General features: G+C 42.4%; 1 protein-coding gene across 1 annotated transcript in view; it reads left to right on the top strand.

Annotated features, from left to right (window-relative positions):
- LOC120021827 (netrin-G2-like) overlaps positions 1-13,082 on the top strand; it is a 135,375-nt gene that overhangs the window by 119,679 nt on the left and 2,614 nt on the right. The window contains exons 5-6 of the mRNA XM_038965678.1: positions 5,417-5,584; positions 6,227-6,361. Of these exons, the coding sequence (XP_038821606.1) occupies positions 5,417-5,584; positions 6,227-6,361 (303 nt within the window). The remainder of the gene's footprint in view (positions 1-5,416; positions 5,585-6,226; positions 6,362-13,082) is intronic.

Genomic DNA, 13,082 nt, shown 5'->3' with positions numbered 1-13,082 from the left:
TTCTTCCATTTAACAATGATGGAGGGCACTGTGTTCTTGGGGACCTTCAATGCTGCGAAGGATTGTTCCTCGACACTATCCTGTCTTGAAGCTCTACGGACAATTCCTTCGACCTCGTGGCTTGATTTTTGCTCTGACATGCACTGTCAACTGTGGGACCTTATATAGACAAGTGTGTGCCTTTCCAATGTCCAATCAATATAATTTACCACAGGTGGACTCCAATCAAGTTGTAGAAACATCTCAAGGATGATCAATGGAAACAGGATGCACCTGAGCTCAATTTCGAGTCTCATAACAAAGGGTCTGAATACTTATGTAAATAATGTATTTTTGTTTTTTATTTTTTATTTCATTTGCAAACATTTCTGAAAACCTGTTTTCACTTTGTCATTATGGAGTATTGTTTATAGATTGATGAGTCAAATATGTAATTTAATTAAGGCTGTAACGTAACAAAATGTGGAAAACATGAAGGGTTCTGAATACTTTCCGAATGCACTGTATGTATACTGTGTAATATTTATATTTATTTATTAAATGGATCAGATGTAGCCTACATGCCTCTGAGATTATGTATGTATGTGCGTTTACAGTGGTATGACCTGACGAAGATCCAACTCAAATCGATACATTGTCTGTTTTGTGCGTCTGATTAAATCCTATTACAAAAAACTTCAATTAAACGCTGAGTCTCAAATAGCCGCCTGTCCCTTTTAATACCTGGGCAACAGCACACATTTCAGCAAATAAATGCCTGTTTCAAATAAACATGATTCGTTTCGTTTTATTTGTTACATTAAATAATTTTGTAATGACTCGCCAGCAAGAAACTGCTATCCATTAGCTGCTAACAGCAGAGAACTGCTAGCTAACAGGCAAGCACAAAAACAGTAAACAACTTCGGGAGTACAAACCCTTAGAAATCTCCCTGTTGTGTTCAGTGATTTAAGCAAATAAACGCCTGGGCTATTAATTGAAGTTTTGTGGTACCAGAGTTATGGACATTACTTTTTTACTATTTTCTGAGAGTGCTCATGCTCACTGATGCTCGCTTCGCAGTCACCCAAAAGCCTGAAGCAGTGGACTCTGGGAAAAGAGAAAAGCCCTCTGGCAAAGATGAGCGGATGGAGGAGAAAAAGGAAAAGAAAGAGACGACAACAGAGAAGGAGAGAAATAAAGGTTATAGCTTGCTAGCTGTGTAAAATGTAACGTTTTTCCCAGTGACCTGTAGTTTGTAGTTCATAGGGGATGAGGCGAAGTGAACAAATTCTGACTTCGGTTTTTCGGACCCTTTCTGACTCTCACAGTTCCCCCCCAACCTGAGGCAGAGGGCCCTGGAGAGAGTGAGAGCCCCTCTGAGAGAGAAGGAGAGAAGGAGGAAGTGGTAAAGAAGGAGAAGGAGATTGAGGCAGAAGGTATCTGTCATGTAGGATAGGATTTGTAGGATTTGAAAGACTGCATTAGTTAGTAGTTTTATAACTCATTGTGCTCCTTTGAAATAGACTGGATCAATTAGGTACACTAGTATTGTGAATGAATGAATGAACAGACGAAGGGATGAACAAACTAATGAACAAACAAAATAACAAATCAATGAATGATGTGATCCTTTGGTGCTCACAGCTCCTCCAATGCCTGAAGTGGAGGGGACGGGTGGCACACAGGAGACCGGGAAAGCCTCTGAGAAAGAGGCAGAGAAAGAGGAGGGGAGGGAGGAGGACACAGGAAAAAAGACTGAAGGTATCTTCTGTGGATGAGCTGTACATGTATAGAGCTAGTGTGTAGTACTAGTGAGTGTAAAGCTGTTGATCAGTCGAAGCCTGTCGAAGTTGGAGCTTGAAACTGGGAGCAGTCAGACAGCACTAATCAACCTGTAGAGAAATAGATCTCAAATCTCTCATTCTTCCTCTGTGGTGATCCAGAGGAAGTTCTCGAAACACCTGAGTGGGGAAGCTTGGGTCAGGAGACCTTAGAGCCCCCTGGGAGAGAAGAGGAGAATAAGAAGTGGGAGGAGGAAGAGAGTGAAGAGGAGAGAGAGTATGCAAAAAAGAAAGGTAGAACTTATGCTAGTGTGTAGGCTAGGATCCGGTAGATTCCATCTCTCCCAAGTAGGGTGACCACATGTCCCGGATTGTCCGGTACAGTCCCACATTTTGGCCCTTAGTTCCACAACCAAACAATCACGCATTTTATCAACAAATTCAAACACCGCTAATTTAGAAAACAACTAGATTTGTCCCGTATTTCAGTCAGACATTCCAACCTGTCTCTTGCAGTCATGTTGCACTAAAGAAAAAATATTTATCATAAGGATGTGGTACTGGTGATGTTAAACACTTCTCCAATCGTTGCTGAGATCTGACATAGGCAAGAGGCATCAGGCTACATTCCAGCTAAACTTAGATAGGACAGTTGCCTAACTACTTTATTCATGCTTCTGACAGCGAGCTACAAAAGTAAGTAAATAGCCTTATTAGACTGAAAGATATAAGGTGATTTCGTCAAACTTATGAGGCTCTCCATGCTCATTGCTCATTCAACATATTTGCTGCTACTTCACTCAATCCCGTAATAAAAGTCTCCCTAACTGTTTTACATTCCCTGAGACCAACCAGAAATGTTTCCTTGGCCAAATATTCCCAGATTTTCATAAAAACAGCAACACATAGTCTCTCGTTTCTGAAAAAGAGTAGGCTAATTAGCTAATTTGGTGCAGTAGGGATGTAGTGCTGCCGGATCCTGTGATTGTTTAGTAAAGTTAGATCAAAGCTGAATCAACGTCTTCGACGAACACATAATGATTCATTAGTATTATACATAACATAACCAGATATAATAGCATATTATAATGTTACTGTTGCACCAAAAACACCACCTTGGTCATTTCTGAATAGTCCCAAAAAATATTCTCATGCTTTCAAAACTCAACAGCGCCGCCACTAAATCAAATGTATTTATAAAGCACTTTTTACATCAGCAAATGTCACAAAGTGCTTATACAGAAACCCAGCCTAAAACCCCAAACAGCAAGCAATGCAGATGTAGAAGCACGGTGGCTAGGAAAAACTCCATAGAAAGGCAGGAACCTAGGAAGAAACCTAGAGGGGAACCAGGCTCTGAGGGGTGCCCTCTTCTGGCTGTGCCGGGTGGAGATTATAAGAGTACATGGCCATTAAGGCCAGATTGTTCTTCAAGATGTTCAAACGTTAAACATTCATAGATGACCAGCAGGGTCAAATAATAATCACAGTGGTTGTAGAGGGTGCAACAGGTCAGCACCTCAGGAGTAAATATCAGTTGCCTTTCATGCCTTTCAAGCGTTCAGTGGTTGAGACAGCAGGTGCGGTAGAGAGAGAGAGAAAGAGAGAGAGAGAGAGAGAGAGGGTTTGAAAGCAGAAGGTCTGGGACAAGGTAGCACTAGGCAGAATTTTCTTTTGGATTGAAACTAAATACAGGAAGGTTATATAGTTTGTTAACACCATCTTCTCTATCTTCACCATCTTCTCTAATTTGCTCACGAAAAAGTAATTGAAGAAGAGCTAAATGCATGTTCCCATGAAACTGATTGAGATCAAGTTATTGTCATGCAGATGCAGTTTTGACGTTTCACCGATAAAACGTGAAGAATGCTGCCAACATGTTGTATTCATGTAGGCTACACTGTCCCACAACATAATTCTGTTGTCCCGCATTTGGTTATTTTAAATGTGGTCACCCTACTCCCAAGCCATATCCTTACTATAACTAGATGATGACCAACCCATAGAGATAAAACTAACTGGTTTTGAACTGTACCCAAGCAAGATTGGCGACAAACTGTTCCATTCCCAGGACATTGGGGCTCTATAACATCAGCCTCTCTATAATTATATCTCTATGGAACAACTTCTCAATAATATGCAGCTGCAATAGGTAGCCCATAGGCTACATTGTTGCGCTCTAGCATGGGCTGTTTGCATATTGTGCTGGGTTGCAGATTCAAGTTGGATCCAGGAAACCCTTCTAAAACAATGATTCCTTCATCTCCTGAAGGGATTCTCAAGCTCTTGATCTCAGGAGGAGAGCCCCAGGCCAGACAGTTGTATGGGATCATATACGATGATTTCAAAGGTAAGACACAGAACAATAGTAGCTAGCAGTGGAGTGACTAGGGATGCGTACAGGAGACTGAAGCATCATCCGGCATGGAATCTTGTTTAGTGAGTGGACATCAGTGAAGAGTTAGTAGAGTAGATATTTAGAGGAGTAGATCGTGTTGAGTAGCATTGAAGAAGAACGTTATATATGGACATTTTCACTGTCTGAATGACCAGATCAGTGGCAAAAACCGTGAAAAGATTCCTTTTCTCTGCGTGTCTTTGTTGTCCACCTTTTCATTGTTTCTTCTGTCTGACTCCATCATCCCTCCTCATCATGTTGGTGTTGTTTGGCTCACAAGGTAAGCATCTACATGTCTCTGTCACTATCTTGTATTCACGGTCACTAATCTAGTCATTGCTAATCACTATTTATCACCATTCAAACAAAGCTCCCTGTTTAACACTTCTCCTAATATGTGACAGAAATATTGTTCATCCCTATTTTGAATGCCAATTAATATAGGCATATGGAACCTTCAAAATAAGAGCCTCTTCCTTGTTACAATCATTTTTTTTTACAGCCTTCCATGAAGTCCCATCTTGACTTTTCCTGCATTTGTGGAACAATGCCCCATTCTCCCTCTCTCCCATCTGTGGTGTAATTGGGCATTTATATTGAGCTACTGAGTAACGTTTCTCACCTAACCCATCTTTTATCACTGAGAGAAGCATTTTATGTGAGTCTGTGCAAGTGTGTGTGCGTTTTATTTGACTTCTCAGTTCGCAGTTCTCCCCTCTCAAAACAGCCCCTAAATATTTCAGTGTCATCAACCAAACAATAATAAATTAATAATGTGATGGCTGATTAAACAGCTAAACGCCAACTTTTTAGTGTGCATTTAAATATGTATTTGCATAAACATGCCTGGTAAACGCCTCCTTAGAGGACAGCGATGCCTTGCAGCGCACACACACTGCAGCTGACTTCTGAAGCTTAATAAAACCTTAATTAGGTACAAACCTCAGCAAAGATAATCACAGGAAGGATCTCTCTCTCTTTCTACAATGATGAAAGCACTCATTATCGATTCATTGACTCAGAAGGCCTGACGTTAAGATATTTGAAGCGTTCCTAAATTGTTAATATCCTAAACCTACTCTAACTGTTTATTAAAACTGTTGGGGGTACTCGAGGAGTGGAGTTGGGAAACACTGTCCTATGTCCCACTGTTAATAACACTAACTCTTCTCTCTCCCCTCCAATGTCACTACTGTACTCTAACGATCCCATAACCATTCTCAACTTATTCTTGAACTCTTCTCTCTCCTCTCAGACTGTGAGTGCTACGGCCACTCTAACCGCTGCAGCTACATAGACTACCTGAACATCGTAACGTGTGTCAGCTGCAAGCACAATACAAGAGGACAGAACTGCCAGCACTGCAGACTGGGCTACTTCAGAAATAACTCAGCTGAACTGGATGATGAGGGTGTCTGCATCGGTCAGTCACAGTGTGTGTGTGTGTGTGTGTGTGTGTGTGTGTGTGTGTGTGTGTGTGTGTGTGTGTGTGTGTGTGTGTGTGTGTGTGTGTGTGTGTGTGTGTGTGTGTGTGCATTTACTGCAGAATAGTCATGAGGCATTGTGTGTTACACAAACAAAGTGTGTAATGTTGATTCACCAAGGCATCATTGATCAACAATACAGTTTAGAATGATCAGCATTTCCATCTCCAACCAATGCTGCGTGGAAAAAAGAACAACAAAACAGATAAAGACAGTAAAAAAAACACTGACTCACTGAGATAAGACTATTATTCCTTTGGAGTTGACTGTGGTGTTGATGTAGTCCATCTGCAAGTGAGCGGTGGGAGGCTAGAGGGGGGTAGGAGGGGGGGCAGGGACCAGGCCTTAGAGTCAGCACAAATGAGGCCCCATTAGCTCACCTGCCAGGCTACTGGCACACTGAGACTGGCACCGAATCAATACAGAGCAGAGGGAAAAGGAGAGAGAGCACACAGGGAGAGTGTGTGTGTGTGCGTGTCTTATGCACTCATGCAAGCACACACCAAATGAAATAAATATATTTTCTAACATGTCTTCGAATCTTTCTCTCGTTCTCGTCTCCCCCTCCCTCCTCTCAACAGAGTGTAACTGTAACCAGATGGGTTCTGTCCATGACCGGTGTAATGGGACAGGCTTCTGCCAGTGTAAAGATGGCACTACGGGGCCCAAGTGTGACGACTGTTTCCCTGGGTACTACTGGAAACAAGGGTGTTACTGTGAGTATACAGCGGGAGAATTCCTTGGAGTGTGTGTGTGTGTGGGGGGGGGGGGGGGGGGGGGGTGGAGAGGAGGTTTTTTTGGGGTGCATTTGTGTAAGTGCCCATGCTTGTATGAAATGAGAAATGTTGTAGGGAATATGTCACAGACATAGTACCCTTTCTTTAGATGCAGAAACCTCTCTCCACACTCTGCCACTTGGTCTTTGTGTTAGTCTTAGCATCCATATCTCCTTGCTTACCCATGGGACTGGGGCGTGTATCACATTAGTAGCATCACCTGTTCCTTTAATTGATGACCCTGTCACACCTTAACCCAATTTCTGGGAGCCTCTTTCGCCATATCGTATACCATACAGCAGCATTTCCCAAACTCGTTCCTGAGGACTCCAAGGGGTGCACATTTTGTTTTTTGCCCTAGCACTACATAGCCAATTTAAATAATCAGCACATCGTCAAGAGTTTGGGTGATGCTGCCATACAGTCAGGGCAGGGCCACGCCTCAAACACATACAGTCCCACCTACCTCTTTTTCCCTAAAGGCTAGAATCGGAAGGAATCCTTCTTTACTACAGTTGGTTAGTTAGCCAAATGTGTCAGTAGGACATAGTGTATCCCATATTTAGATTAAAGTGAGAGAGTAAAAGGCTAGGTTTTTGGTCGCTTTAAGAAACATGGCATGGAAGCACCATTGGACCATATTTACTTTCTTCAGCAAGATCCAGAACAGAAAAGCTTAAGCATGCTTTTGTGTCATGCCCCACAAATCGTCACGTCTCTGTCACACATCCACGCACACACACACACGCATGATGCATGCTGTGACAAACACACATACACGCTCTCTTGTACACATACTACGTTTAAGTCAACTATCTTGTACAATATAAAAACTACCAGAGTGCATTTCACCACCCTGTTTATAGCGTTTTAATGATCGTATGTTATAAGGGCACGAGGCGAGACCCAAATGCGGACACAGGAGGCAGATGGTAGAGCTCCGATATTTATTAAACCAGGTCAGAGTCCAAACAGTACCAGACGATAGGCAGTCTTGAGGTCAGGCCAGGCAGGGGTCAGAAACCAGATCCGAGTCCAAAAACAGTACAAGGGGATAGATAGGCAGGCTGGTAGTCAGAACAGGCAGAATGGTCAGGCAGGCAGGTTCGGAGTCAGGACAGGCACGGGTCGAAACCAGGAGGACAATAAACAAACAGACTCGGAAAAATAGGAGCAAGGAAAAACGTTGGTTGACTTGGCAAACAAGATAAACTGGCACAGAGAGACAGGAAACACAGGGATATATACACCGGGGATAATAAGCAACACCTTCGAGGGGGTGGAGACAATCAGAAGGACAGGTGACCAGATCAGGTTGTGACAGTATTCATTCAACCTATGATTGTATAGGCAAATAAGAGTCTATATATGAGTCTTCTCAATCAATCAATGACAGTTTATTGGTCGCGTACACAGATTTGCAGATGTTATCGCAGGTGTAGCAACATGCTTGTATATCGAGCTCCAACAGTGCAGTAATATATATAAATAAATAATTGTGTGTACCGCAGTAGTTATATAGGATGAGCCATGACTAGAATACAGTATATACAGTTGAAGATGAACGTGGTACCTTCAGGCATTTGGAAATTGCTTTTCTGAGGTCTTGGCTGATTTCTTTTGATTTTCCCATGATGTCAAGCAAAGAGGCACTGAGTTTGAAGGTAGGCCTTGAAATACATCCACAGGTACACCTCCAATTGACTCAAATGATGTCAATTAGCCTATCAGAAGCTTCTAAAGCCATGACATAATTTTCGGGAATTTTCCAAGCTGTTTAAAGGCACAGTCAACTTAGTGTATGTGAACTTCTGACCCACTGGATTTGTGATACAGTGAAATATAAGTGAAATAATCGGTCTGTAAACAATTGTTGGAAAAATTACTTGTGTCATGCACAATGTAACCGACTTGCCAAAACTATAGTTTGTTAACAAGAAATTTGTGGAGTGGTTGAAAAATGAGCTTTAATGACTCCAACCTAAGTGTATGTAAACGTCCGACTTCAATTGTACATATAAAGTGGGTAAAACAGTACGTAAACATTATTAGTGACCAGTGTTCAATGACTATGAACATTGTGTAGTATAGTGGATTAATATTTATCCTATAGCTCAGCATATATTATATATACACCTCACATGCGACCCATGATAAGATGAAAATAATGTAATTTGTATGTTAACAAGTTCTAATAAATTGAATATACAATAGCACCGTGTCCATTTTGAGATGTGGTAGCCAGTATACAATTTCTCAAAATAGTCTTATCAATTTAATATACACTATCACAATAAATCCATTATTTATTTTAGTCAGGTGTGGTAAACCGTGGGGTGTTGGGTTGAGCGTGCAGAGATTGACACAGAGACAGGGAGAATGTAGTCCGCAAAAACAACTTTACAAAGAGAAAATAAACATAACAAAGAAAATCACTTAGGTTTGGCTCGGGTCCTCCTTCTCTACTGTGGCTTGATGTCGTTCTCTCTCGCGGTGTGCCACCATGCTCATTTTATTTGGCCTCCACGGCTGGTTGGCACTTTCCTCTAATTACCTCCACTTAGAGCTGTCTTATTTCACTCCATGCATCAACCACTGTTTGAGGAGCATGCTCTCACTGCGTGACAGGTGATATTCCTCCCTAACTCCATATGCCATGGACTCTCCAACCTTGTTCCTGGAGCTACCCAGTGGTTAATTTTGGAAACCAAGTGAAATCTGATCGGGAACATCGATAGTAACATGTTTTCGCAACGAAAAATATCACTAAACTGTTGACACCCCCTCTGCACGCTCGAGAAAGGAATAAAGGAGAGAGAGGAGATGGAAACGCATGTTAGTGAGATATTTTGAATAGCTAAAGGATATGTGTCACCCAATGAATTATCCCTATTACTAAACTATTCAAAATCAAATACAAATTCGCAATAATTGTAGGCTAACTGTAAGCCACAATCAATGAACTAACAGCATTGTCTAGGGCTATACGTTCTATCCCAGACTCATGGATAGACATTTTGGAGCGTAGCATAATAATACAGTCCACACTCAAGTACTATTAGGCCTACTCTAATTATTTAAGTTGAGTAGATGCTAGACCAATTATGCACAAAAGACATCTTAAATCAGTTTTGTTTTATGTTTTACTGGCTTAATATGTAATATGATGTAGGCTATGTATTGTATAAGGAACAATCAGGGCCTCCCGAGTGGCGCAGTAGTCTAAGGCACTGCATCACAGTGCTAGCTGTGCCACTAGAGATGCTGTGTTCGAGTCCAGGCTCTGTTGCAGACGCACAATTGGCCCAGTATCGTCCGGGTTAGGGGAGGGTTTGGCTGGCAGGGATGTCCTTGTGCCATTGCAGACTAGTGACTCCTGTGGCAGGCTGGGCGCAGGGCACGCTGACACGGTCGCCAGGTGCACGGTGTTTCCTCCGACACATTGGTGCGGCTGACTTCCGGGTTAAGTGGGCATTGTGTCAAGAAGCAGTTGTCGGGTTGTGTTTCGGAGGACACACGGCTCTTGACCTTCGCCTCTCCCGAGTCCATACGGGAGTTGCAGCGATGAGATACCACGAAAATGGGGTAAAAAAATAAATAAGGAACTATCATAATTTTTACTGTTTTTTTCGGTCTATGCATATACATAAGCTCTAATATGCGTATGGGTGTTTTTAATTAATTACCTTAGAAAGAGCTGTCCATTCCGTTGTGTTAGGCTTTACAACAACATCCACAATGACCATGTTTTACACTCAGTTTCAAACTGCTGTTGAACTTCTTTCTTCAAATTGAGCATCACAGTGAGGTGATTTTAAAAAGCAGGACACTGTTTTGATGATAAGTGTTTCATGTAATTATCGATTGCATTTGAATTGATGTTAGAGTGGTTAAAGGGACAATAGAGCCCTGAGTACCAGGCCATTAGGACCTGATGGAGGGACAATAGAGCCCTGAGTACCAGGCCATTAAGACCTGATGGTCATTAGCAAGTTGAGTACTACCAAAGCATGTCCAGAGTACATAAAAGGAGATTACTGTGGAATTTTACTGCGGTCATGACTCATGACTGCCGGTGTGGCGGTAATAAGGTCACCACAACAGCCCTAGCCATAACATACACGTTTCTCAACAACAGGTTTTGGTCAATAATATCAAAGGCTGCACTGAAATCTAACAGTACAGCTCCCATAATCGTATTATTATCAATATCTTTCAACCAATCATAGGTCATTTGTGTCAGTGCAGTACATGTTGAGTACCCTTCTCTATACTATAAGAATGATACAAGTCTGTTGTTCATTTTTTTAACAGAGAAAAAGCATTGTATTTGGTCAAACACCATGTTTTACAAAAGTTTACTAAGAGCTGGCAGCAAGCCAGCAAACTAAGCGTCAGAATAGAGACAAAGTAGAGTCGCAATTCAACGGCTCAGACACGAGAGGTATATGGCAGGGTCTACAGTCAATCACGGACTACAAAAGGAAAACCAGCCCCGTCGAGGACCACGATGTCTTGCTCCCAGACAAACTTAACAACTTCTTTGCTCGCTTTGAGGACAACACAGTGCCACTGACACGGCCCGCTACCAAAACCTGCGAGCTCTCCTTCACTGCAGCCAACGTGAGTAAAACATTTAAACGTGTTAACCCTCGCAAGGCTGCCGGCCCAGACGGCATCCCCAGCCGCATCCTCAGAGCATGCGCAGACCAGCTGGCTGGTGTGTTTACGGACATATTCAATCAATCCTTATCCCAGTCTGCTGTTCCCACATGCTTCAAGAGGGCCACCATTGTTCCTGTTCCCAAGAAAGCAAAGGTAACTGAGCTAAATGACTATCGCCTCGTAGCACTCACTTCCGTCATCATGAAGTGCTTTGAGAGACTAGTCAAGGACCATATCACCTCCACCCTACCTGACACCCTAGACCCACTCCAATTTGCTTACCGTCCCAATAGGTCCACAGACGCCCCATGACTGCGTGGCCATGCACGCCTCCAACTCAATCATCAAGTTTGCAGACGACACTACAGTGGTAGGCTTGATTACCAACAACGACGAGACGGCCTACAGGGAGGAGGTGAGGGCCCTCGGAGTGTGGTGTCAGGAAAATAACCTCACACTCAATGTCAACAAAAGAAAGGAGATGATCGTGGACTTCAGGAAACAGCAGAGGGAGCAGCCCCCTATCCACATCAACAAGATAGTAGTGGGGAAGGTAGAAAGTTTTAAGTTCCTCGGCGTACACATCACGGACAAACTGAAATGGTCCACCCATACAGACAGCGTGACCTCAGGAGGCTGAAGAAATGCGGCTTGTCACCAAAAACACTCACAAACTTTTACAGGTGCACAATCGAGAGCATCCTGTCGTTGCCTGGTACGGCAACTGCTCCGCCCACAACCGTAAGGCTCTCCAGAGGGTAGTGAGGTCTGCACAGCGCATCACCGGGGGCAAACTACCTGCCCTCCAGGACACCTACACCACCTGATGTCACAGGAAGGCCAAAAAGATCATGAAGGACAACAACCACCCGAGCCACTGCCTGGTCACACCGCTACCATCCAGAAGGTGAAGGTCAGTACAGGTGCATCAAAGCGGGGACCGAGAGACTGAAAAACAGCTTCTATCTCAAGGTCATCAGACTGTTAAACAGCCGTAACTAACATTTAGTGGCTTCTGCCAACATACTGACTCATCTCTAGCCACTTTAATAATGAAAAATTGATGTAATAAATGTATCACTAGCCACTTTAAACAATGCCACTTTATATAATGTTTACATACCCTACATTACTCATCTCATATGTATATACTGTACTCGAAACCATCTACTGCATCTTGCCTATGCCGTTCGGCCATCGCTCATTCATATATTTTTATGTACATATTCTTATTAATTCCTTTACACTTGTGTGTATAAGGTAGTTGTTGTGAAATTGTTAGGTTAGATTACTTGTTAAATATTACTGCATGGTCGGAACTAGAAGCACAAGCATTTCGCTACACTCGCATTAACATCTGCTAACCATGTGTATGTGACAAATAAAATTAGATTTGATGCCTCTTTAGCGGAATGACTTTGTCTTGCCTCCAGGTCTGAGAACAAACACATTTCTCTAGGCTCAGATTAAAGATATGATAGATAGGAGTGGCTATATAGTCAGCTACCATCCTCAGTCATTTTTCCACCTCTCCCACATTTACAAAATTCAATTCAAAATGCTTTTCTTTCATTATTACTGTTCGTTGTTGGCATTTCCTGCCTAAGTTTGCCCACTTTGCCAATTAAGTCATCATAAAAATAATTGACAACATCAAATGGTTTTGTGAGGAATAAGCCATCTCATTCGATGAAAGATGGAGTTGAATTTGTCTTTCTGCCCATAATTTTATTTAAAGAACTCCAAGGTTTTTTACCATCATACTTGAGATGATTTATCTTGGCTTCATAATACAGTTTCTTCTTCTTTTTGTTGAGTTTAGTCACATCATTTCTCAATTTGCAGTAAGTCAACCAGACTTATTAGCCGCTCCTTTTGTCCCATCTTTTTCAACCACACCGTTGTTCAATTCCCCATCAATCCATGGAACATAAACAGTTCTGTCAGTTTCTTAACAGGTGCATCTTTATCAATAATAGGAACATAAATTCATCAA

The sequence above is a fragment of the Salvelinus namaycush genome, chromosome 26, assembly GCF_016432855.1.
Source record: "Salvelinus namaycush isolate Seneca chromosome 26, SaNama_1.0, whole genome shotgun sequence".
Classification (NCBI taxonomy): Eukaryota; Metazoa; Chordata; class Actinopteri; order Salmoniformes; family Salmonidae; genus Salvelinus; species Salvelinus namaycush.
This window is presented reverse-complemented; position numbering and strand designations above follow the sequence as displayed.